We start from the raw sequence: 26,259 nt of genomic DNA, 5'->3' as shown, positions 1-26,259 counted from the left end.
CATAACTTGATATTTCTCCAAAGAGGAATTACAGATAGTCAAATAGATATATAAAAAGATGCTCAAGATCACTAAACATCAGAGAAAGGCAAACTAAAATTACAACGAGATATCACCTCCCACCTGTCAGAATGATACCATCGATGAAGCAAAAAAACAAGTGCTGGCGAAGATGTGGAGAAAAAGGAACCCTCACACACTGTTGGTGGAATTGCAAATTGGTACAGCCACTATGGAAAACAGTCTGGAGGTTCCTCAAAATATTAAAAACAGATCTACCTTTTGACCCAGCAATTGCACTTCTGGGTATTTATCCAAAGAAAATCAAAACACTAATCTGTAAAAACCTATGTACCCCTATGTTCACAGCAGTGCTATTCACAATAGCCAAGATATGGAAACAACCTAAATGTCCATCAATAGACAATTGGATAAAGAAGTTGCAGTACGTATATACAATAAAATATTACTCCGCCATAAAAAAAAATGAAATCCTATCATTTGCAATGATGTAGATGGACCAAGAGGTCATTATGCTGAGAAAAATAAGTCAGAGAAAAAGATAAATGCCATATGATTTCACCTAGATGTGGAATCTAAGGAACAAAAGGAACAAACTAATTGAAAACAGAGTCACAAATACAGAGGACAATTTGGTGATGGCCAGAGCAGAGTGGGGGTGGAGGACAGGAGAAAGGGGTGAAGTGTTAAAAAAGCACAAATTAGTAGAGATGGTGAGCACAGTATAGGGAATGCAGTCAGCAGTATTGTAAAGGCTATGTGTAGAGCTAGATGGGTGCTAGAGTAATCAGGAGGATCGTTTCAAAAACTATATAAATGTCTAACCAACGTACTGTATACTTGAAACTAATAATAAAATAAAAGGACATAACTCATTCCAGAAATCTCTCTGTCTCTTACTAACCTGTTTTAGCTTCCCTCACTTTCAGGAGGGCGAGTATTTCCCCTAATGCTCTGCCTTGGCCCCCTTAAGTGTTTGTCTTTCTCTGAAACTTTGCTCATAACTTTTCTTCTACCAGAGATCACTCTGCCCTCAAACTTGTATAAATCTTAATCTCCCTTTAAAGTGCTGCTCAAGCCCATTCCCTCCTGAAGGCCTGCATCTCTGGTGGTCCACTCTGTAAATTCGTGAACCTTGGCATTGTCCACCGCCCCTTCACACCTGGCACAGCTACTTTTGTTCTCCTTCGTGAAAACTAAAGTTCTTTCATTCCACAAAACCATGACAGTGACTTCAAGGTAAAGACCATATCTGATGCCTTGTTCCTAGTGCAAAGCCTAGCACAACATTGGAATTCAGTATTTGCTGAATAAAGGGATGAATTAAATAGCGAATTAATAACGAACGCTTGCTCTGGCGCTGAGACGTAACCTGTGAGAAAGGGCCCTAAGTCTAAGAAACTTAAGGCGGGCAATGGTTGCAGGTCGGCGGATGTCCTCAGTCAAGGAGAAAAGCGAGTGCAGATGTCCCCGTTTCAGCAAAAAGACCTAGAGGTAGGGGCAGAGTCTTTCGTTGTCTTAGACCGTATTGGGTTAGGCAGATTTCTCTAGTCTTAAAATAGTGGTGTTCTTTGTTACTGACCACCGCGCTACTCTATCCCCAGCAAGAATCTGCAGACTGAATTCCAATAATAGGGAAACAGTTTGAAGGAACATTGAAGTTTTATTTGCTATCAAAATCTGGATACGTTAATAGAAGTCCAGCATAAAATCATTCCTTTCCACGAAAGGCCCAAAAAGTGAGTTCTAAGGCCCTATAGCTCAGGGGTTAGAGCACTGGTCTTGTAAACCAGGGGTCGCGAGTTCAAATCTCGCTGGGGCCTAGAAAGTGTTTCTTATTTCGGTTTCTCCTTACCCATCGCTTCCCTCCCTCCCGTAACTTTGACCCTTGTGGAAATCCGGCTCAGTATATGTTCTCGCCGCCCTCCGGAACTCCCCAATAAAGACCGCTGAGCAGAACCGCTTTCTCTCGGGTTCCTATGCTACCGCGTAAGTGCTGTTTTGCTGCCTTGCCTGGGTTATGGCGGAATCCGTGCACCACACGGAAATCGCTGCGGGCGCTTGCAGCCCCGCGGGCTGCGAGAACCGGGAGGGCGGCTGGAACCCAAGTGGGGATGAGGGCGGTGAGAGAAGAGAATAGGATAGAGCCCTCAACAGCCGCTCTGGGCAGGCTCGCATCCCGGGACAACGGCCTCCCGCCTGTCTGTGTCAGCCGTCTGGGTTAGGCGGTGTGCAGGCAGTCTGGCGAGGTCTCATGACTCAGTGGGCTTTCGAACACTTCAGAATCTCAGCGGAGACTATTCAGGTCGAGACATGGGTCACTAAATTTCTTATCGACCCAAACAAACTGTGGCTTCCTTTTTGGAAAACCTTAAAATATTTTCATCAAAAGTCAGTTCTTACAGAAACACTGGGCTTACCCGTCTATACTCAGTTCCACATCTTCTGCGTCCCGGAGTCTGCGGACGTGTGAACCAAAGAGAGCTGCAGCTGGTCTGTGCCAACTCGCCTGGGTTCAGAGGTGAGCGCAGGAAGTGAGGAAAACAGTGGAGGCCCAGGCCGGAGTCTCGGGGGACGCCCAGGCCAGAGCTCCGAAGCCCGCGCCCATTTCGCTGACTCGAAGTTGCGCGGTCAGAATCGTGTGTCCCACCGCCCCAGGCCCTAGTTCTCCGATGCCCGGGAGGCCGCTCTACTCTAGACACACATCATGCCAGGGAGGCCCCGGGCCCGTGCGCTACGTGAAGACAAGGGGCCCTTCTAGCGAACAGATCCTCCACCCTCCGCAGGCGGCCTCGGGATTCAAGGGCTCTAGGGCCGCCTGTAAAGAGCCCCTCAGTGAAACAGGAGAACCCAACTCTAGAAGGGTTGTCCCCAGAACTGAGGATGTAGGACGTTCTCACAAGATGATTATTTCGCTATGTCCGCCCGCCAGTAACCAGGAGACTTTCTCCCAATCTCTTCTGTTTAACAATATTCTCTGAGCAGGAGATTCCAGAAAACAAGTCCTAGTGCTCCCTTCGATAGCTCAGCTGGTAGAGCGGAGGACTGTAGTAACTTCCTGTGCTGTCATCCTTAGGTCGCTGGTTCGATTCCGGCTCGAAGGAAGAGCTGACGTTTTGGGTTGCTGCTGCACTGTTTCTTGCGTTCTTCAGCATTTGGAGCCCCTTTCTCCAGACCTTACTGCGGTCCTCCACAAAAAACTTAGCTTAATTGCTGGAACTTGAACTTTGTGCATCTCATCTTGAATAATTAATTGATCCGGTCTGGTATGGCTAATAACAGTGAGGAGTGGGAATGTGAACCAATACTTCCAACCAGCTTGAAAGTTTCTGAATTTCCTCTAAAATGTTCGTTCTTTTAACTTCTGGTTGATCTTAGGTTGCTGCGTGAGGTCCAAAGGTCTGAAACCCAAAGCCACTCTCAGGTACAGAATAATGTATAAATGTATGCATGTCCTCTGCGGCCCTGGGGACTAATTTGCGGAACTAATCCCTTAACTGAGACCTTCAGCCTGAGTGTCTGATCCCACTCGATACACACATCCATGTTTAAAGAGGTCCTTTAAATTTATTTAGCTGTTAGTATATTTTTATAGTTCCATGTAAAGATTTCGAGCTGGAGCAGGAATAAGGGACAGAATTTGACGTGAACTGGGATGAGACTGGAGAGAGAATTCCAGACCGAGGAAACAATTAAAGCAAAGATGCGGAGATGGACAACTTGATGTTCATTCAGGGAAACAGCGAGGGGACCGGAATATCTCAACACGTGCCAAAATGGTTCACCTCCGACCAACTCCGGCTCCCCGTATTTTGATGCCCACAAGTCCTGACCCAGGATTTAATGCTCCTGCGAGGTAGTAGCAGAGCGACAGACAGTTCCTGTGTGTCTGTCCTGGAGCTCAGGACCGTACAGTCTTGTAACCGAGCCTCGCTCGGGCCTTCGGGCTCCAACCCGATTCCATCCAGACTCGAGCTCGTAGCTAGAGCTGCCTTGGGCGGGGCTCAGCGGAACTCAGAAAAGTGGCCTGAAGTCTGAAAAGCTGTCTCCTCACTCCATCTGGCGTCTGGAAGAGTCCAGGACTTGTATCCGGGAGAATAAGCTAGACTGGGGCCAGAATCAGACGTAAAACGATGAAAATGGGAGGGAAAACTAAGCGAAGCAAAAAGTAACTTTCACAACAAAGAACAAAACTCCGGAGTAGCTTGGCAGCCAAATACTGATGAGAATCACAACAAAGAACAAAACTCCGGAGTAGCTTGGCAGCCAAATACCGATGAGAAAAAAACACTCAGAGGAAACAGCGACAGCACACGTTTTCCACGGCTCGTTGGTCTAGGGGTATGATTCTCGCTTTGGGTGCGAGAGGTCCCGGGTCCAAATCCCGGACGAGCCCAAGTTTTTTTAAATTCCCTCTCCCTTTGGAGAACTACTGAAAAACAGTTCTGTCCTGTACAAACTTTCTTGTGTTCTGCACTGTTCTGCAAAAGATACACTAAATGAACACGTGGCAGATGGGGCTGATGACCTGTGCGGGACAAAAATGCCTGGCTTCCTGGACTTCCCTGGAAGCAGAGCCTGCATGTTGCCTGGCTCCTGGGAGAAGAGAAGGTCGTTCCGCATTCTGCTACCCCGGCAGGTGGTGTCTTCGACGACTCGGCATCTCGGACTCAGACCTCCAGGCGCTCTCACCGCCCAAACAGGGAACCTCCCCACTGCGCTTGGGGCGGGGGCTGCTGTGGCGCCTCCTCCCAAGAAAAGTCCAGACGCGAGGGTCCTCCTTCGAGAAACAGAGCGCGGTCCCAACTACCAGAGGCTCTCCAGCCAACCCTCCTCACCTCGCTGCACCTCTATCCCGTCCGTGTACACGTACACACGCTCGCTGACTCCACGCAGATCCAAAGCAGGAATCAAAAGATCCTGTGTTTTCTACCAGTTCCTCATCGTCATACAAAGGAAGAAGAAGCGGGTGAGAAATAAAAACGTCTCTTTTCACTGTCCTGCCTGCTTCTGCAGCTTTGTTCCTAGGCCCAGGGGGTTCACACTTCTGCTCCTCCTCCTCCTCCCTGTCGGTAGCTTTGCCAGGGGCGTTTGGGTCAGGAGAGTCCCTTCTTAGTATAAGCCTTGTGGGTCTCCTCCTCGAGGAGTTTTGGGGACCGGACTGGAGGAACTGAGACATGGGAAGGAAGGTAAAAGTGCAGTTCTTGTAGAGTTAGAGATTCTCCATTCCCTCCCTGTCAACAGAGGCAGCTTCAAGGAGACGACTGCGATGGCGAAACCAAGGGCGGCCTGGGGAGGCCTGCACTTGATCAAACCAAGGATTCTTTGGTACCCAGGTTGATTGCCAGATTTATGAAGCAAGCTTTGTTCCGTTTTTTTTTTTTTGCAAGCGAAACTGACATGGGGACTTAGTGTTTTGGTTTTCTGTTTGCTCACCTCTGTCTCCTCACCCTTAGCCAACCCTCACCCAGTGCTGTGAAATTCTTGGAGTCATTGCCAAAAACCTCTTCCTTAAGCTTTCTTACTGGAGCATTCTTCCTCAGCTTTATTACTATGAGAAGCACATCAAATGATAACAGCACATGGACATAACAGGACATCTTTATTTAGGAAGGACAGTAAAAACGGTTTCGGCACCATTCTGGAGACTAAGGAAATCTCAAATGTGCCTAGACCTTCCTTCTGTGTCATCAGAACCTTAAAATGAAGTCATAAATGTAATCACTAGAAACCCAAGTGATATAGTTATCAAAACAGCACATGGCTAACTTCCCAGAAGCAGCCTCAGGTATTCAAAGAGCTACTTAACTACACGGCTACTAACTAGTTAGTTAGTGCAGAAAGATAATTGTGTTATAGACACTTTATTTCAAGCAACTTTTTTACAAATAAAGGGGGAGTAAAATATTTTTGGAATTTTGGAAATATTCAAAGTAGTTTTCCCTTAAACAGCAACTTTCATGGGCACATTTAAAATTAGCCTTAGTTTTCTAGGAATTACTAGTATAGAGTATGAAAGCTGTGTGGCGGTGTATTGGAAAGCTTCCAGTCCTAGGAACACTAGATGTTCCTTGGGCAATACATGTTCTCTTTCCGTTCCTCAGTTTCCTCATCTGTAAAACGAGTTAACAGATGGACTCCGAGGTAGCTCTCTTTCTCATTCTATGACTGCATGGGGTGGCCAGGTATTGTAAAAGGACTCTCATTAAAAAAAAGAAGCAGAAGAAAGCACTCCAATAATGAAGAAAATAACTTATTATGAGCAGAGAGGATGGGGAAAATCATTCCGGGAAAAGAGGAATGGCTCTAACTTCTGTCGAAAGTGCAGATGCCAGGTTTGAGCATGCAAAGGTAAGAGGCTTGTCAAGTTATTGTTGGAAGCATTTACCAGTATAATTCATAAAGTAGGTGGCTAAGAAAGTGGACCAAAGCAGGCCAGCGAAACCTCTCTTTAGGAATTTTTATTATACTGTATTCGAACGAAGAGCAACCTCTGTAAACAGTTATTCGCAGAATACCTTGAAATATCTGGGAAAGAGAGAATGGGCACAAAGCCTAGAGTTTGTTGAAAAGCGAAATGATTAATTTTGTCTGTTTGGAAATATTGAGATGTCAGCAGAACTTTGTTCCCATTCTCCCTCTATCAATCTAGTCTCTCCTTCCTGGAGATGGAGGCATGATTCTTCTTTTTTATGTGAGCTTGATCCTCTTTTAACTATTCTGTTACTTAATAAGTTTCATGCTTATAGGTCTAAAATATGTAAGAGTTATAAAAGAAATTAGAGATTAACCCCTTCCCTCCATCACCTAATTTTATAGTTAGCCTTAAGGACAGAATTAAACATGTATTTTGCATAAGGAGGGAAAGTACACCAGCCCTAGAGTCCTTAGAAGAGAACCCATGCTTCTTATGTTTATGTGCAGGGAATCTATTGGCTTGAAGAAGAGACAAAGAAAAGCATTTCAGAAGAAGGGGACTAACTTTCAAGTTCAAGCTGTCAGAACATTTTTAAATACATGTTTTTCAATTGGAAGTTGCTTCACACCTATTAAAATCACTGACAAAGATAATTTTCATTAATCATAGACTACAATTCCTTGTATCTTGAAACACAAATGAGTAAGCATTTAGATGCATTTTAATGAAATCATAAATTTTTCCCCTTAAGCCTGTTTCATGATAAACTCATTGAGCCATGCCATCCTGAAAAGCCCAATCCCATCTGATCTCGGAAGCTAAGCAGGGTAGGCCCTGGTTAGTACTTGGGTGGGAGATCACCTAGGAAGACAAGGTGCTATAGGCGTAAAAAATAAAAAAAATAAGGGATTGTAAGCTGACAAGTTCCTTGCTTTCTGTGAGGTCAACCAAAGGTTGCCTTGCCTAAAAAAAAAAAAAAAAAAAAAAAATTAGAATGAAAGTAGCCATTCACTATTCACCTGACTCTTTGCATTGTCAAAGATGTAGGTGGGTTGAGAATTCTCCCAAGGTTGTCCAGTGAAATCCTAGAGGCAGAGGTGGGATGCAGCTGTGTTCAGAGACTGGTAGCTGCTCCGCAGGACCACTTCATAACTCTAAAATCAAAGGCTGATCCTTTTGTGTGAATTGATGCTTGTACTGGTGTTTCAGGCCATGGGACTGTGTGTGTGTGTGTGTGTGTGTGTGTGTGTAATGTTGAGTGGGGTACTTTATCTCTGCTTTCTGCTTTTAGCTGATTTATCAGAGAAGGGTTGTGTTGATCAAATCATCCCGATCCCCACAGGCTGTGAGAGTTGACTGCTGCTCCCAGTCTTTCAGGACTGCTGAGGCAATCAGGGTATTGCAGCGGCCCTGGCAGCTGTCTTCCCTAACAAATGACTGGTTGATAACTTTTTAGAACTCACTTCTTTAGTGTCCTTTTAAGAAGTGATATGTGATTAATTTAAAATAGGCACCTCTCAAATAGCTGGTCTGTCCAGAAAAGGAAAGTGAGCGTTTGGGCACTCTGCTCGATGCCAATAGAGGCCCCACTCTAAGTGCCCCATGTCCTGTTACTTCGCTTGCTCCTGAAAGACTTTGAACTTTGGTGTTTGGCAGAACAAATGGTTAGAGACATGTCTGTCCCTTCCTTTCCATAAACTTCAGTAACCCTGAGGCACCACCAGGTACAGAGAGAAAAATAGTTTGTGGCAGTTTGCTCGGTCCTCTTCTCACTACCCCCAGCTTTTTTCCTTTTACCTCAAGATTTGGTTGGGGATGCAGGAAAGAAGGGAGAGGACAGAGGTAACAAGAAAAGCTCAGGCAGGACTGTGTCACAACATAAGTGAATGGCAGGTAAAGTTTGTCCTTTTTCAAGTTCTCCATGCTGCCCACTTTTCTTCCTCCTTAAATCCTGAAGCCCTTCCGGTTACCAAAAACTGTTCTTATGATACGCTGTAGAGTGCATACCCAAGAACATGTAACTCATTGACAGCTATTTAAAGAATTAATCTCTCCTAAGGATTTTTGCATTGGAATGGGGACCAATACCTCAGAAATGAAGGTATTTCAGTGGGCTCTCAGGATTTATCAGTAAGGTAGAAGCAGAGCTTTCCTGAGACCCTTGGGAGCCTTCCTGTTTTCCCTGGGAATCAGGCCTGCCTTGTTTGGTAACTGCTACCAAACCCGGCTGTGTTGATGAACCTTCAGAGAAGCCAGGAGAGATTGCACGGTTGTGGTGTCCAAAATGAGATCAGAGAGTGCATTTCTAGACCATGAGGGATAACAAAAAGAACTTGGTGCTTTGGAGTCAGTCTCTGTTTTAGAAACTAAGATTGTAGAGATGAGTGAGATAATTAGTCTTCTCTCAAAGGATTCTATCTAATGGAGAGTTTAGATAGAAAGGATTCTATCTACGGGAGATTAATTAACCATCAAAGGAGTGATGGTTATCAGTGTTTCAGCATGGTGGAGATAATCAGTTTTGTACTGTGCTACAAGGAACAGAATATTGAGTACTCAGAGTTAATTTCTAGTACTCAGAGATAATCAGTTTTGCACTGTGCTACAAGGAACAGAAGATCGAGTACTCAGGGTTAATTTCTAGTACTCAGAGATAATCAGTTTTGCACTGTGCTACAAGGAACAGAAGATCGAGTACTCAGGGGTAATCTCTAGTACACAGAGATAATCAGTTTTGCACTGTGCTACAAGGAACAGAAGATTGAGTACTTAGGGGTAATCTCTTTGACAGTTGAGGATGAAAGGAAGGAGAAGCCCAGGAAATATGGCAAGAATATTTCTGAGGGTTAGTAGCTGAGAGATTGAGGTCAGGGGCAGGCTACTAATAGCTGTTACATTACCCTTTCTAGAAGTGCTTTCCTGATTCTGTGAAATCTATGGAATAACCTACTTGTTGGCATGGCATCCTTTTGTGAAACCAAATTATGTGTGTAAATAGAAAGTACAAAGAAGAGCCTCTTGCTGGGAGACCGCATTTACTCTGGGCTTCTTCCAAGGCAGTTCTTGGAGTTGGCGCATAGATCAGAAACAACATCTTCTGGATCTAGATCATTGCATGTGAACAATGAAACCTTGGTCCTGTCATGGGCAGTTGTAAGAATCACAGACATCAGAAAAGGCAGCTTTGGGGCAAAGGGCCATGTTTATTGATATCAAACTTTGCTTCCCAGAACAAATCTCTAATCCTTTCCAGTGGGCTAACAATATTTGACCCAGTCATGCCCAGGGAGTGGTGAATGACTCTCCTTGTTTGTCTAAGAGCAGTGTCTTTGGTTTTCACATCTCCGCCAGGATCGGGGATCTTTGGAATTAGTCTCCCCAGCCAGTTCATCTGATCACTCTAAATCAGAACCAGAGGGGCCTCTGGGTTCAGACAGCTGGAACCCGTCCCCAGGAACAAACAGCCAGAAGCTGCCTTCAGTTGAGGGCAATTTCCAGATTTTTGTAAGATTCTTACCCCTGGGTAATCTATTATTCTATTTATTTATCTATATATACTATTTCTAGCCATCTGTCCATTTCGATGAAACCATTTTCTCCCCCTTTAAAGCCTCTTGGTGCAAACTCATGAATTAAAGACAAAAGACATCAGATTCTAAAATTTAAAATGAAAACAGATTTCTTTGGGGATATCCTATATGTGGATAAAGGGAATTTAGTGAGACCAGGAGCAAGTGGAGGTTTAGGAGAGATTCCTGAATTGTGATAAAATCTCCAAAGACCTAGGGAAGCCATTTGCTGAAGGGCATGTGGAGCCCCCACCCCATCCCACTCCCATACAGGCATTTTGGTAGAACGAGGAAAGAAACAGAAAGTATGCTTTTAGCTCTGTTTTCTTCCAACCCTCCCTACTAATTTTTTTCTCCTTAAAAAAAAAAAATGTGGTTGCTCTTTGAGGGCAAAGTGGAACGCATCCCGGGATCAAAAGAAGGTACATTGGCAGGTCAAATGGAAGAAAGAAAGAAAGGAGATAAAGGGAGGAATATGCATTGGGTGTTATGCTTTCACTTTCAGGGATATCATCCTAGTATATTTAAAAGTGTGAAGCTACATTTATAGAAATTATAAACACAGTTACTCATCATAAACTGTCAAGCCAACTCCCTGGTGTGTAAAATTGGACAGACCTCTTGAATACAAAACATTGCCGACAGAGACAAGAAGAGAATATTAATTCTCGTGAAGACTAAGGGATTGGTTTGAGACAGAGGCTAAAGTTAGTCTGTGGAGAGCAGACTATAAGCTGACAAGGTCCTTGCAGTCTGCAAGGGCAGCCAAGGTTTGCCTCGCCTCACCGAATTCTTTCTGAGAAGAAGGAAGTACAAATGAAGCCAAAGGCGGACAAACAAGCTGAAACTCATGACAGGATGTGGATTCGGTGAAGGAGAAGAAAGTGTTGCTTTGCCTAAGGAAAATTGCCTATGCCAGCAATTGTATGTTCTTGTATAAAAGCAACTTGCAAAAATAAAACTACGCCACTGCTCCATCATCTGTGGACAGTGGACTTCCTGATCCCAACTTTCTGTCTCTTGTCTTTTCTTAATCTCTCACCCTTACCACTCAGGTATTTCTCCCGAGCTGCACTGGACGGGGCAAGTGGTGCCCCAAAAGGGACCTGAGTACGGGAAGACGCGAAGGGGGTGAATGAGGAGACGCCCTTGGGGAAGCAGGTATATAATCAGGAGTAAAACATGGGACTGCAGGGGTCAAAGGACCAACACATTTATGTACAAATGCTTAAGACTTTATGCTTAGAGCTAGAGGCTGTAAAGTGAAAGGAGAGCAATTGACTGAGTTTTTACATTTTGTGCAAGAAACTTGTCCTTGGTTCCCAGAGGAGAAAGCTGTAAATAGTCAGACCTGGGAGAAGACTGGGAAGCAATTACAAGGGCGTTATACCTCTGAAGGGCCCGATACAATCCTCATTACCACATTTTCTCTATGGTCTCTAATAAGGAATTGCCTTGATACCACCCGAGAGGATCAGAGACTCCTGGGGGCAGGTGGTGAAGAGTTGTTTACTGCACTGCAAAGGACTTGGGAGGGGTATGAGGACCTTCATACTCCTCTACCGCCTTCTGCTCCTCCGCCACCATTGCCTCCTGAGTATAAGCAAGAAATAGAGAGGGAGGCTCGCATAGATCAGCAAGCTAGAGGAGGAGAGGACACTGAGGTATGTGCTTTAACTGGCTGAGCTGGCACCCCCAGGGAAGTCACAAATACTGATAATGGGAAAAATGAGCATGTGCATGACCTCTGATCTATATTTGTCTGTGTTATATGTAATATGGTGGTTCAGTTAAGAATTCTAATTATGATGGAAAGGAAAATGTATGTTTTGGGTAACAGAAGGTATAAAGTATAGAGATTTATTTTAAAGGAAATTAAAGGAAAGGTGTTTGTCTTAAAGTTAGTTATTTCTAAATGAGTGAAAAGAGGCAAACTGAAGGAATGAGGAAAGTAGTAGAAGGTTCGTGAAGAGACATCCTGAGAGGATATTTTATGTTATTAAGCTAAAAAAGATTGGAAATTTAAATGTCAAAAGTAAACTAATGCAAAATTAAAGTTGTATTTTAATGTTTCTTAGACTATTAGTCAGCTACTGATGTTATGGAAAAGTTTTTTGAGTAGAGAACGAGGATTCCACGCTTTATCGAAGAAATTTCTGTGTTTTATGTTGCCTTAACCAGTTTTCTGAGGCTTTTAGAGAATATAATGACATTAGCCCAAAATCTGAAGGCCAGACACTCCTAGCCATACATTTTATAACTTGATCTGTGCCTAATGTTCAAAGGAAGTTCTCAAAGTTGGGGCCTAAACTCCAACCCCTCAGGCTGCCTTGGTGCCAGAGGTCTTTAAGTTGTCTAATAATTGGGACTGGGCAGGGAAGGAAGCAAAGTATGAAAAGGGTGCACATTTTAGCTGCCAAGATATAGTGACCATCTCGAGGTGACCCTAGGCAATTAAAACCTTGTAGGCCTGGAGGGCCTTGATCTTGGTTGACCATGAGTGGCATTGTTGGGACTGAGGCATAATCAATGTGCAAACTGCAGAAGGAGGGCACTGGAAAGGCGAGAGTCCATCCAGCCCTGTGAAGCTGGGGAGGGGTGGACCTCATAAGCCCTCGCCTCACATAGCAAGCCTCTCATGAAGGGGCTGCTTTCTTCTCCAACAACGGAGGCCCAAGTGCATGCAAACTCCAATCCTAGAAAAATCCATCCACCATGATCACAACAGTAGAACCTGAGGTTACCCTCAACATGGCAGGAAGGAAAAATTGAATTTTTACTGGATACTGGAGCTACCTACTCTGTCCTGACCCATCCCATAGGCCTCTCTCCAATGCTAACTGCACAGTGACAGGAATAGTTAGCCCTCAAGGCAAACAAAAAGGGCCCTACCAAGTTTTGTTAAGTTTCCAACTATTGTCAACTTACAAGGAATCAACAACTGGGTACATTTATCTCGAATTAAACCAGTTTCCTATGAGTCTTCACAGGTACACTGGCAGGTCAAAGGGAAGAAAGAAGGAAAGGAGATAAAGGGAAGGATATACATTGAGTGTTATGCTTTCGCTTTTGGGGATATCATCCTAGTATATTTAAAAGTGTGAAGCTATATTTATAGAAATTATAACCACAGTTACTCCTCATAGCTAACTCCCTGGCGTGTAAAATTGGACAGATCTCTTGAATATAAAACATTGCCAGTGGAGACAAGAGAATATTAATTCTCGTGAAGACTAAGGGATTGGTTTGAGGCAGAGGATATAGTATAAAGAACAATTGGGACAAATTTCACTGATAAAAAACTAACTGATAGTTCTGTGCTTGGGTATGGCAAGATATGTGTGGATGATTTTGACCACTAGGTGTGAGGCTGTGCACACTCGGCCTAGGTAGATACTCTTCTTACCACAAGTAATCTATCTTGTACTTGTTTTCTTCCAATACCATTTTACCTCTTTTGGGAAATTAAGAATTGAATATATGAGTGAGGATGTTGTGAGTGGGTGAGCAGATGTTAGATACTGGTGGTCACTGTTTGTACTGGCTGGGATTTGGTTTCTGGATGTTTTAGGGAGTTGAGATTACAAAAAGCCTGAGCAAAATTTAGCTGAGTTGTTACAGAATGAATGTGCAAATTCTGCAAATTAGATACAAAGATTCTCCTTTACCTCTCCAGGCTGGAATGTGAGGCCATCAACCTCCAACCAGCAAATGGCTTTGTAGGATGTGAAGCCCCCGTGTAGCATCGGTCCAGTGCCTTAACTCAAGGTGATTTGTGGACTTGGCTTGCACACTGAACCTTAAGAAATGATGCATCTCAGTGAGATTGGGCCACAGGTCATCCTATCATCTATTTCTTCCACCTGGTGCTTTGTGCCACTGTCTACACTTATACAAACTTGCCTCTGTAACTCCATGGTCACTCTATTTTTGCTAGAGAAACTAGAAAACATTCTCTTATGCTTAATGAGAACCATAGAATTTTCAGGCTTTAGAGTTAGCATCTCTCTCATTTTACAGATGAACAAATTTAGGCCTGTAAAGGAAAATGAAGTCAATCATTAAAAAAAAAAAAAAAAATTATTGAGAGTCTACTATGAGGCAGGCACTGTGATTCAAGGTGTATAATATGGGCTTTGCCCTTCGGTAGCTTGTATACCAGTAAGAAACACTGACAAGTAAACAGGTAATTGTTAGTCCAAGAGTACATAAATAAAAGCTTGCAAATGGAACCCATGAAAATTAACAAAAGGTATATCTTTATTGTGTTATATCCTTGTGGGCAGATCTAGAGCTTTGTGACTTTTGCTTTGACACATATCCAGTGGGGTGGCCTTGGTCTTCATATCTAAAGAATGAAGTGTTTGAACAGACTCTAGACAGGCCTGCCAGCTCAGACTCCCTTCTGTGAACAATATCCCCACAACCTGGATAGCATTGGTACCTCCTACAAGGACCCAGTATCTCCACCACAGCACAGAAGACAATAGCAACATTTCTATCCACCACTGCCACCTAATGACTCTTTTGGGTACTACTAGCTCTGGTTCTACTTCCTGATTTTGAACTATGAGATTCTGGCTCCAGGCAGAGAGGTATTGACTGTGACCTCTACGGTCCTGTTCTATCTTGGAAGCCTGTCGGATTCAACAATTACCTTTGATGTTAGAAGGCAATATTTATCCACTACAGACCTAATCAAATCCGAATCGATAAGATTCTGATGAGGTCTTTCCAAAAACTGGAAAGGGAAAACACATTCAGAAGACTAAAAAGCACAATGTAAATGTAAAAAGCTTGGCAACTGGGGAGCGTGGCAGGCCAGCAGCTGTGCCGAAGCAGTGGCCATGTATGAATACTGGCTACTCCTTTGTGGTGGCTCTCCCCTCTGTAATCATGTAGCACTTTTTTGCTAAATTCCGAAGACCATGTTTTCACTTGATTCTATTACAAATTATAATCTATACTTAATGGAAACTTTTTCAGCTGTTATTTATTTCAATATTGTGGAATGACCCAAAATTTTCTTCATGTGTAATTTGGTTTTCTTCAGCAGTGTGCCAAATTTGTCTGTAGTTTTCATGAAACAGACAAAGTGGATCAGTGTCAAATGCTGATGAGAAGGAGAGCTCACTTTGCTCATTCTGTCACAGGGCTTCTCATGTAACCATCAGAACCCTGGATTCCCTTCTCTTTCTAGAGTTGCAGAGCTGTTTAGTAACTCTACAGGCTTAGTGCTAGGACCTGCGGCATCTTTAAGGGCTATAAAAAAGTTGACAAGAAAATACTGTTTACTGACATACAAGAAAAGCACAAATAAAATTTAATAATGTCTATGAAAGTGTACCATATTTTTTTTTAATTTAGGATTTATATGAATTACATTTAAGAATTATTTGGGTCAGATTTTCCTTTCATTGTAAAAATTTCTCAGTATGTATGATGATTGCCAAGAAATCATAGCCAATTGTAAAGTAAATGAGTTACTCATAGGCAATTTGAAAAACAAAATTATAAAAATCAGTTTCAAATTTATAATGAAAACTTATTTTTATTATTGGATGTGGGGAGATTCACATATATTTGATATAATTTTGAGTCAGATTATGATGATTTTTACAGGCTCTGAATATTCTTCAAAATTGTCTCCAAAGAGCTAAAAACATAGTCAGAAACTACCTGCTGCGAACACCAAATATTTTTCAATTCTCAAATCTTCAAATTTCTTAAGAAATAAAATCTTAAAAGTTCATAAGAAATTTGTTTTCTATTTTGTTATAATCTATATTTGTTTAATTCTATTTTTAACTATCTATCATTGAGTTAAAATCATGTTCCAGGAAGAAGCATCGTATTGACGTTATGGGTGTGTTTAAGGGTCTGTGACATACCACCCCTAGGATGTGTGAGTGCTACAGTTTGAGATGATAGCACTTGAGAGGTGATGGCAGCAATCCTCTTCTGTTTTTTCTTCTTCTTTTGAGGAAGATATTAAGGAATTATGGTAGTGAGTTGTAAGGCCTTTGATTTATTGGAAAGGTCAGGGATTTACCACATGGTCACATCATTTGCCTATTGTGTAATGGTCTATGTACGTTTGCAGGAAAAATAGAAAACATTCTCTGAGAATAATCTACATTGTTCCCATTGCAAGAAGTTTCTAAAAATAAACTCGAATTCCTCTTCCTCCAGTCCTCTGTAAAAGTTGACTCCAGACCCACTTCCAAAAGTACATGGATCTTTCCATGCTTCTGTTTTGTTTTATATATGTATATAAAATAATATTTCTACCTTTGGCCACGAACCACCTATGTCTTGAGAAATTAGGTCTGTCTCCCTTCACCTCAGGGTAAAACTCTCAGCTGCTCTCTTCTCACAGCCAGCTGACTTATTGACTTGAGTACCTAAAATCCTATCTTTAACAGTTCTCTGATTGACATTTCCCTGGGCTCAGGGTTCCCTAAAAGTTCCTCTTTTTCATAGCTTTCACCTACTATCTTACTGTCTCATCTCGGTGAACTGGAGTTCCCATCCCTTCCCCACAGATGCTACATCTTTCTGTAGGGAGGCATTTGGTATGTCTTAATGATCTGTGTGTTCCAGGACCTAACTCAATGCCTTGTTGTACCCAGTAGGGGCTTATGTAATGTTTGTTATTAAAATTAATTGATAAGCGAATTAAAGAATGTGGATGGATTTTGTAACGCTATGACTGATAGAAAAGTAAGTATTCAGTGATCCTTAAGGGATAGGAAAAAACAGTTGGGGCTAGAAGTCGTGTTCAGGAAAATTAGGCTGACTTTCTAAAGGAATGGATTGACAAGAAATTTGAGATTAATGAAGAAGAGAAAAAAATATATATAATTAGGTAATCGAAGATAGCTGGCTCATGATGACTTGTCAGAGAGAAAAATCCCTGTCCCTTTTGCCTAATTTGCCCTACCACACCTCCTTTTGCCCTTGGCAGGAGCCTTTGTTGGAAGAGATGGTGATGGGCCTAGGATCTCTATTATTGGTCTTCATGATGGGTCTGGGTCTAACCCTACCTAGCCTGGCTCAAAATAACCACAGGTACGAACACTTCCTGACCCAGCACTATGATCCCAAACCAAGCGGCCGGGATAAGAGATACTGTGAAAGCATGATGGTGAAAAGAGGCCTGACTACACCCTGCAAAGATCGCAACACCTTTGTTCATGACACCAAAAACAAGATCAAGGCTGTCTGTGAAGATAAGAATGGAACACCTTATAAAGGATCACTCAGAAAAAGCAAGTCTCCCTTCCAGGTCACCACTTGCAAGCATACGGGAGGATCCCCCCGGCCTCCCTGCTATTACAAAGCCACATCAGGGTCCAGAGACATTGTCATTGCCTGTGAAAATGGCTGGCCTGTCCACTTTGATGAGTCCTTCTACCGTCCATAACTAGCAGGTCACTGGCCCAGAGTGGCTTTGTACTCTTTTCCTTACATTTCCCTCTGCATACTCCAGAAGAGTGATGGCGACATTCATTGCCAAAGGCACAGAAAATGAGCTGCCTGTATCTTTTGTTTTCTGTTTTACGATATGTTTAATAAATAAAAATGTCTCCGAAATTAGTAAGCATCAAAGTCTCCTCAGCGATTCTTGGCCTGTTGATTTTCCCCCGTTTTCTCTACTCAGTGGATTCAATCCTCAGTGAGAGGATTGGATGGAATAAAAATGACTTTTCCCATATCGGTTAGTCCCTTCTCAGTCAGTAGGGAGGTGGACTTTATCTTTCTGTGAAGTGATGTTAAATTCATCTTACAGAGAGCTGGGAAAATTTTAGGGCTCGTGGCTGCTATGCAGAATTTTGGGGAGGAGCAAATTGTTTTTGCTGTCAAATAAGCCAATATAACTTTTATAACAAACGTTCGACCTTGAGAAGAGTTTGGGACTAAATACCAACAGATTAATTAAACTTCCTCTCTCTCTCTCTCTCTCTCTCTCTCTCTCTCTCTCTCTCTCTCTCTCTCTCTCTCTCTCTCACACACACACACACACACACACACACACACACACACACACACACACACTCCTGCATGAATACCAAAATTCATTCCTGGTAGCCACCTCTTGTCTTAAGCAGGAGGTAATATTGACGTGGTGTGAAATGGAATGCTCCCAGGGTATTCTCATGGTTATTTCATATAAAGACCAAAAAATTCGATTACACTATTTTCTCTTTAATCTTCTACTTTATCAACTGATATCTGGCTACTGTGCGGTCTTAGGGAATTCATAGAAAGAACCCAAGCTTATCCCTTATTCTTCTTCAACTAGATTTGTTTTCAAGTAAACACAAACTTAGATAAACATACACTTTTTTGGTAAAATATACTAATCAATTCACAGGTTTAGTGGTTAACTTCCTGTTACCTAGTTTCTATCAGCACGTGCCTGGATATTTCATTTAGAAAGTAGTTGTTAATAAATTACAGATATACTTACAGAAACTAATAAAGTAGTGTCTAAATAGCAACAAAAAAATTACATTTATAAAGCATTAGTTTTGCTGTCTTTGAATAGATGACAATAGTGGTCATGGTATTCCCAATGGTGGCCTCTCCTTCTGCCTACATTGCCTTAAAATGGCTCAAAAGCCACGATTCCTCAATACTCAAGTTATAGATCAGTGTCCAGGTGCCACCTGGAAGAGCCTGGCCTCACTGAAAGAATTTAAATTTATGGAGGAAGTAGGTTAACTGGTGCACACTCGGCACAGGAATCTCCCCACCTTGAGTTAATCTATTTCAAAACTGAAATCATTGTCGTTTCCTAAGAAGGTTAGGAGAAGAGTTTTCCAGACCTCTCTTACTGTAAAATCTCAAAAGTCTTTAGGAGATGAGAAAGGTCCGTTTGTTGTTGTTGTTGTTGTTGTTGTTGTTGTTGTTGTTGTTGTTTTGGTAGAATATTTGGACCCTTTTCTCAAGTTATCCAACCAGTACCAACTCCTTGATTTGAGGCAAGGTGACTTCCATAGAGATCATCGCCCCACTCAAGATCGTGATGGGGAAGGTCAAAGGCATGGGCCATTATTATATTGAGTATGCCATAGCTGTGAAAACTCATGGCTTCTCCCAACATCTGCTTAGATACTATCATTGCATACCTTGCTCTGGGTTCAGGGCAAATGACTTTGCTAGGAAATCCCATGGCAATGGGATGAGGGTGCTTCCTGACCTGATGAAAGAGGCGGCAGCTGGGTAGCTGATCTTAGGACTTTTTGCTCTGGGTCTCTTATTCTCTCACAACCAAAAGCTGTTTAGAATGAAATGTCAAGTGCCAGGCACATCAATCTTTATCTCAAGAAAATCATTTGAGGAATGGAATTAAAGTCCTGGTCAGCTGTACTTTGTTGACTTTGCAAAGAAAAGAGAAGAAAAACCTCAAAATGTCTAGTCCTTCAGACATTGGAAGGTGATGTGGAAGGAAGACAATTCCATGCAATGTGGAGGGGAAATTTTTCTCTAGGAACACAACATAAATTCTAGTAGCTAAGATAGTTCAGCTTAAAAAAACAACCTTTTAATTTGGAGGGAATACAGGTCTCTACAAAATATAAGGGAAGGGTCAATAATACATAAAACTAGTATAGTTATTCATTATTTTATCCAGATTGAAGAAAGCAAAGGAAACCAAGAAAAATGGAAATCGTAAAAATGATAATTGCCAACATTTACAGAGTGTTTACCATGTGCTAGGCATTGTGATAGCCCTTAACCTTGACTTTATCATTCATCCTTTATAATACCTCTAAAAGGTATTATTATTATACTCACTTATGAGGAAATATCCTGAGTAAAGTTAAATAATTTCCCCAAGGTCTATAATTAGGGTGGCAGATATAGGTCTTTGAGATGACAGCATCAAAAGAAGTTCTTGTTGAGACTCAATGTGGTGCAGTGGAGAAAGCTTTTGGAGCAAGGTCTGACCAAAAAGTATTTGTTGGGATGATTGGGGGATCTTTTCATCTTCTATTGTAGCTAGAGCCTTGAAATATACCCACTGATGTCTACATTGAAATTCTATTTTGCAAATATTTTCCCTATCTTATTACATCAGTTGATTAGTGCAGCTGAGGCCATGGGTTTGCTCTCACATTAATAGTTTAGATCTTCTCTGTAGCCAGTTGTCTTTCTAAACCATGTTCTTCGACACAAAGAAGCAGGATGAGAAAAAGTAGAATCGTGTAAAATTAGAGGTGCAAGATGAACCATGAAAGATTAAGTTTGAGGAAAACAGCTCAAAGTACATTGTTGTGATGAAGCTATTTCCCAAGTGCTAATTGTACCTTCGGAACTTGTATTCATTTGTCTTGGGGTGAGGAGTAAATCAAGTATTATTTCTCACTGCTATTCTTCCTACAACCCATTTGCTTCTCTCTCTTCCTAATTCCATATCTCATATCTACAACTGCTGACACTGGAATGCAACATGGAGCTTTCTATCTTTCTGTGCACAAACAAACGTCTGTGAATATAGGAAGTAGCATTCAAAAGAATGAAGTTATATTTGATAGTTGTATGCAGGTCTCTTATCAGCTGTGTCAGTCGCTCGGTGTGATCTACCATTAAGAAGCAAAATCTTTGAAAATAAAAGACAGTGGTACCCATATACACCAAACTAGGAGGTCAGCTGGGGCCAACCTTTAGATTGCACATGCAGAAATGCGCCTGTCTGACTCTCAAAAAAATGTCCTTTTTATTTTGGATTGATCACTTTCTGTTGAATCAGAGACAATTTTTCTTTGCGCTAGTGAGTCAGCCCTGCTTCACAGCCAGGGTCAAGCAGATTCAGTTCATGAGTTCATGCCAATTCCAGAAATGACCGCCAGATGGCAGCATCTGGCTGGTTAGTTGGTGAGTGATTCCCATCGTGTTCTATCCCCAATTAAACTATTGCTAGAAAGAAGCAACTCTGAAAACAAAGGTCTTTAATATGCTGGAAATTTGGTGAGTGAGGATGTGGAAAGAGCACATCAATGCTCTGAAACTACATGGCGATGTTTTCTTTGTTGTGGCTCGGGAGGTTTGTATTTGTTTATTTTTTAACTCTGTAAAACATATGTTTATTTTCCACTGCAAAAAGTGCCAACAAAATGTTTCTGCAAGTACAGAAGACAAGCACCATCAGGTATTGACAAGACAGAGGAGCACTGAGAATAGGTGCATGATGGAGAGGGGATAATAGAGGCTCTGTTCATCCCTCCGGCAACCAAATCAAAGTTGTGACAGAAACAAGAAGCAGCAGCAAGGAAAAATTGCCTGAGATCTAGATGAACGAGCCATACAATTAGGGAGAAATTCAAGAAAGCACCCTGCAATGGCAGAAGGTAGGACAGGGCAAGGACAGGGGGCAGCCAGGTCTCCAGTAGCTGAGTGAGACAGAGGCTGCGGTAGCGGTAGAAGCCTCTTAAAGGGGCCGCATCTGCAAGTGGATTTTTGGGTGATGGACCTGCTTGCTCTGAGCACCAGTACCAATTCTGCTGCATGCAGGGAGCACCAGGGATTTACAGAGAGACATTGTTGGAGTGAGAGCTGAGGTGAGACTTGCTCTGTACAGAAATACCGGTGATATCCATTGTTCCCTGTTGAACCCTCCCCCATACCAACGTGCGGGACTCTGTGCCTAGCCCTGTCATCAAACTGGATAACAGAGGTTGCTCCGCCCAGAGGATTCCCTGAAACCCTTCCTCCCCCAACTCAGAGCCCCATGCAAGCCACATCCAGGTGTATCCTCAGCAAGTCAGGTGCTTCTTGCTGAGCAGCGCCTAGACTCACACTGGAGACAGCCGGCCTCGGTTTCTGCTGTGGCCTTTTGAAGCAACTATAAGCACAGCAATCTAATCTTAACTGAATCTTAACAGGTGGCCCCAGAGGGGTAGAGGCTTGGGCTAAGTTTGGCCCCTCTCGGGACTGTGCCACTGGACACCTACTACACAAATTCTCACTAATAAGACCAGGAGACTTAGGAGCTTTACTTAGTACATAGAAACAGACACAGAAAGGCAGCCAAAAAAGGAAAACAAAGAAGCAGAAACTATATGAGAGAACAGAAAAGAGATCCAGAAATAATGGAGTCAAGCAATCTAACAGATGCAGAGTTCAAAACACTGGTTACGAAGATGCACCGTGAACTTATAGGAAGTGTAGATTAATTCAGTGAGAACTTCAACAAAGAGATAAAAAACATAAAAATGGAAGTGAAAATTATAAAAGGAAACCAGTCAGAAATGAAGAACACATTATCTGAGATGAGAAGTATATTAAATGGAATTAACGAAATGAATAAAGAAGCAGATCAAATGCCCTATAGAGGATAGGAAAGCCAAGGACACACAATCAGAATGGTAAGAGATAAATACCAAAACTTAAGGAGCACATGGGACACTATTAAAGGTAAAAATATCCATGTCATAGGGGTACCTGAAGGAAAACAAGATGTCGAAGAGATATTTGAAGAAATAATGATGGAAAATTTCCCTAACCTGGTGAAGGGAATGGACATAAAACCCCAGGAAGCTCAGATAATTCCAAAAATCAGGGATTCAAAGAGGCCCACACCAAGACTCATCATAATTAAAATGGCAAAGTTTAAATGCAAAGAAAGAATATTAAAAGCAGCAATAGAAAAACAGATAATTACTTATAAGGGAATACCCATAAGACTGGCAGCTGATTTCTCAAAAGAAACTACACGGGACAGAAAGGCTTAGCAAAAAATATTTGACGGGGTGAAGACCCAGGATTCTTTACCCAGGAAAGCTATCATTTAGAGTTGAAGGATTGATAAAGAGCTTCCCAGACAAAAATAAGCTAAAGGAATTTATTGCCACCAAGCCAGTATTACAGGAAATGTTGGAGGGACATCTTTAAGAAGAAAAAATACAAAAGACTCACTTCAAATTAAAAGACACACACAGACTAAAAGGAAAGGGATGGAAAAAGATATTGGTTTGTTGGGCCTAGAAGGTATTTAAGTCAGACAGAGAAAGATAAACACTATATGATTTCACTTTTATGCAGAATCTAAGAAGTAAAAAGAACAAACTAATCAAAAACAAACTCACATATATAGTGGACAATTTGGTGATGGACAGAGGGGAGGGGATATGGGGTCTGGGAGAATGGGGTGAAGGGTTAAAGAAGTACAAATTAGCAGCTGATGGATGGTCACGAGGATGGGGAGTATGGTATAGGGAATGCAGTTAGCATTAATACGTTGGCTAGGTGGTGGATCAAGGGAGGGAGGGAGCAATTGAGGGGATTGTTTTACAAACTATATAGATGTCTAACCAATGTACTGTATACTTGAAACTAATTAAAATAAATAAATTTAAAAAAAAAAGATAATATGCATGAGAATGGAATGTATCCCCAGGGCCTAGTTTCATAAGTTGTGCATAGAAACAGCGAGGAGAAGGACGCCATCCAAGTCCTCTTTTGTGGTGATTGTGCTGTTTAGATTTATATTTAAAATGTTTCTTAGCTTTCTTATCAGTCAGTTCCACAAGCCTGGAAAACACTTTCATTCTCTATACCCACTCGTTTTATTTGTTCATTAGCTTGCTCATTTTATTTATTAGTTCGTTCAACCAATATTTACTCTCTTGAAAGCACTGTGGCTAGATAATCTGTTTTTGATCTTTTTTTTAATAGTATTAACAAGATTTCCAAAAGGGCCTGATTTTAATACTATTAGAAGAATAGCCACATGTGTGAAAAAGGTGAAGGAATTAAGATATACAAATTGAATGGGCCAGGAGCTTAGTGTTGTGAACTGTTTTAAAAATAAAATATCTTAAAATTAAAAGAAAAAAAGATATACAAATCACCAGTTATGGAAATAGTCACAGGGATATAAAATTACAGCACAGGGAATATACTCAATAATATTGTAATAACTATGTATGATGCCAGATGGGTGCTAGACTTATTGGGATGATCACTTCGTAAGGTACCTAAATGTCTAATCACCGTTTTGTATACCTGAAACCGAAATTGAAGAAAAAAACCTTTTTCAATTTTAGAACATTTTATTACCTGAAAAAAAATTTTAATTAAAAAAAAAATAGACACATTGAGCAGAAAGGCTAAACCTAAACGTTACTCTATACTTTTGGATGCACATTCCTCAATTCCCAGATGTCAGGAATAAAAATCAGTTCATAAATTTTCTTCAAGATATCTTGAGTCTATCCAAACTCTTGGGAATCAGAGCCTTCAGGTAGCCAAACAATCTAAAGAGCATATGACTGGAGAATTCTTTCAAGAGACAGACATTTCCAGTTTCATTTAGATCTGCCTTTTCTCCCTTTTCACACCCTGACCATCCAGGCCAAATATACCCTGACACCCACCCAGTCAGTCTCTACCCTGAGTTATTATACAGGCTACAGCAACTTCTCTATACAAGAGAAAGGCTCTTGCTTTCAGAGAAGATTGTGTTGAAAAACTGTTCACTCTTGGGGAGGCAGTGTTGAGAGAATTTGTGAGCAGAGAAGAGTAGGGAGATGGTACACATAACAAGGAGAAATGAGAACGCTATAGAGTCAAGGAAGTATTAGCTTGCCATTCTCAACACCTCTCTCTGGTGCCCAATTGTCACCTTCCTTTTTCCTGCCCCTTTGTTTCTCTCTAGGCACCTCCAAGGTAGTGATGGCTCTCCAGAGAACCTTTTCATTGCTTCTGCTCTTGTTGCTGACCCTCCTGGAGCTGGGGCTGTCCTCCTATGGTGATGAGAATCGCATGTATCAACGATTCGTGCAGCAACATGTGGACTCTAAGGTGGCAAATCGCAATGAAAGCTACTGTGACTTGTTAATGCAAAGACGGAAGATGACTTCACGTTATTGCAGGTACTTCAACACCTTCATCCATGAAGACATCTGGAAAGTTATTAATATCTGCAGCACCACCAAGATTCGGTGCAGGAATGGCGAGATGAACTGCCATGAAAGTGTAGTGAATGCCACAGACTGCACGCTGATAGCAGGTTTCAAGGCCCCCGACTGCAGATATTGGGCCATGACTGGTACAAGACGTGTTGTCATTGCCTGTGAAGGTAATCCGGGGCTGCCTGTGCATTTTTCCAGTTAGATGCCACACTGCAAGGGTTATGGCCCCATGGTCAGCCTTTAACTTACTGCTTGAATAACAATGAGTAATGCATTTGAGCAGTGCCAGGCTGTCTCCTCTGCTTATTTTTTATTTTGTCTCTATATAACCCATTTCATTTTCTGTAATAAACGTTTCTGTAAATTCTTCTGCTTCCTTTTATAATACTGGTCAGGTTAGCTCCCTCAGATCCTCGCCTCTGCAATTCAGTCATTTTATATAAATAACTATATGTGTGTGTGTATGTGTGTATATATATATATATATATATATACATATATATGTATATATACAGCATTTTAAGCATTTCAAAATTCTTTCATCTCAGTTATTTCATTTTACTACTACAGTACCCTTGTGATACTGATGTAGTTATGCATAGGAGCCAAAGTTAAGGGATTTGCTGAAAACCATGAAGTTAGTGGAGAAGCTGAGACAAAAATCCACTTTAATTGGCTATTAATTCAAGGCTTTTTCTATTTCATCACAAGAAGTGTTTTAAAGGGATCTGCTTTTTGTTATTCCTGCAGGTCAGCTGTTGGGGGAAGCATTAAAAACTTGGAAATACATACTGGCAAAACGGGGGCTCTATCTGTATAATTTGGCAAGTGTGTTATGTTTGGATCTAATAAGATCAAGAAATGATACAAGGAATTCTCTTTTACTCTTCCCAAACTTTCGAATTACTGTAAGAAGCCAGAGTATTAACAATGTACTGGATGATTAAGACTCACTCACTCTTCCTGACTAAAAGACTGTTCATGTTTTCCTTATAATAAAGAACTCAAATTGCAGGTATCTGTGAAGACTGTGCTATGGTTTTTGCATGGGGGATTATTTATTTTCTTCTGTCCTCTTTTAATTCTTCTCTAGTTTATAAACATGCATATACTTTAATATCCTCATAAACTGGGCCAAGACCAAAGTCTATTACATGGATGACCATATCACAGAAACTGTCTCATTTACTCTAAAGGGAAGGATTCCTCTCAAAGGCCATTTTCACACTCCTCCCTTCTCCCTTTGACTATTTAGAAACAAATTGGGAACAGAGATGTATGAAGACACTAGCAGCTAAACAAGGAAGGTATGTTTGTGAATGTGTGTGCA

The 26,259-nt window shown here is 41.7% G+C and overlaps 2 protein-coding genes and 3 non-coding genes across 8 annotated transcripts; all 5 read left to right on the top strand.

Moving 5' to 3' along the window:
• Positions 1 to 1,771: 1,771 nt before the first annotated feature.
• Positions 1,772 to 1,844, top strand: TRNAT-UGU. Its single transcript has one exon. It is a non-coding gene; the product is annotated as a tRNA-Thr (tRNA).
• ANG (angiogenin) lies at positions 1,781 to 17,900 on the top strand. Of its 3 annotated transcripts, XM_036217841.1 has the most exons (3): positions 1,781 to 2,542; positions 3,098 to 4,990; positions 16,976 to 17,900. In XM_036217841.1, exons 2-3 carry the CDS (start codon positions 4,565 to 4,567, stop codon positions 17,432 to 17,434), a joined length of 885 nt encoding a protein of 294 aa, XP_036073734.1. In that variant the 5' UTR covers positions 1,781 to 2,542; positions 3,098 to 4,564; the 3' UTR covers positions 17,435 to 17,900. The 3 variants fall into 3 exon arrangements, with proteins under 3 accessions (XP_036073734.1, XP_016021097.2, XP_016021098.1); XM_016165611.2 differs by having other exon boundaries at positions 1,781 to 4,990; XM_016165612.2 differs by lacking the exons at positions 1,781 to 2,542; positions 3,098 to 4,990 and adding an exon at positions 11,065 to 11,169.
• TRNAY-GUA lies at positions 3,036 to 3,125 on the top strand. Its single transcript is given in 2 exon segments — positions 3,036 to 3,072; positions 3,090 to 3,125. It is a non-coding gene; the product is annotated as a tRNA-Tyr (tRNA).
• On the top strand, positions 4,346 to 4,417 carry TRNAP-UGG. The gene has a single exon. It is a non-coding gene; the product is annotated as a tRNA-Pro (tRNA).
• RNASE4 (ribonuclease A family member 4) lies at positions 4,887 to 25,411 on the top strand. Of its 2 annotated transcripts, none has more exons than XM_016165614.2 (2): positions 4,887 to 4,990; positions 24,674 to 25,411. In XM_016165614.2, exon 2 carries the CDS (start codon positions 24,691 to 24,693, stop codon positions 25,129 to 25,131), a length of 441 nt encoding a protein of 146 aa, XP_016021100.1. In that variant the 5' UTR covers positions 4,887 to 4,990; positions 24,674 to 24,690; the 3' UTR covers positions 25,132 to 25,411. The 2 variants fall into 2 exon arrangements, with proteins under 2 accessions (XP_016021100.1, XP_016021099.1); XM_016165613.2 differs by lacking the exon at positions 4,887 to 4,990 and adding an exon at positions 11,073 to 11,169.
• Positions 25,412 to 26,259: the final 848 nt, after the last annotated feature.

This window comes from Rousettus aegyptiacus, unplaced genomic scaffold, assembly GCF_014176215.1.
Source record: "Rousettus aegyptiacus isolate mRouAeg1 unplaced genomic scaffold, mRouAeg1.p scaffold_m13_p_3, whole genome shotgun sequence".
In the NCBI taxonomy this organism is placed as follows: Eukaryota; Metazoa; Chordata; class Mammalia; order Chiroptera; family Pteropodidae; genus Rousettus; species Rousettus aegyptiacus.
The sequence above is the reverse complement of the archived record's forward strand: the minus strand, read 5'-3'. Positions and strand labels throughout refer to the sequence as shown.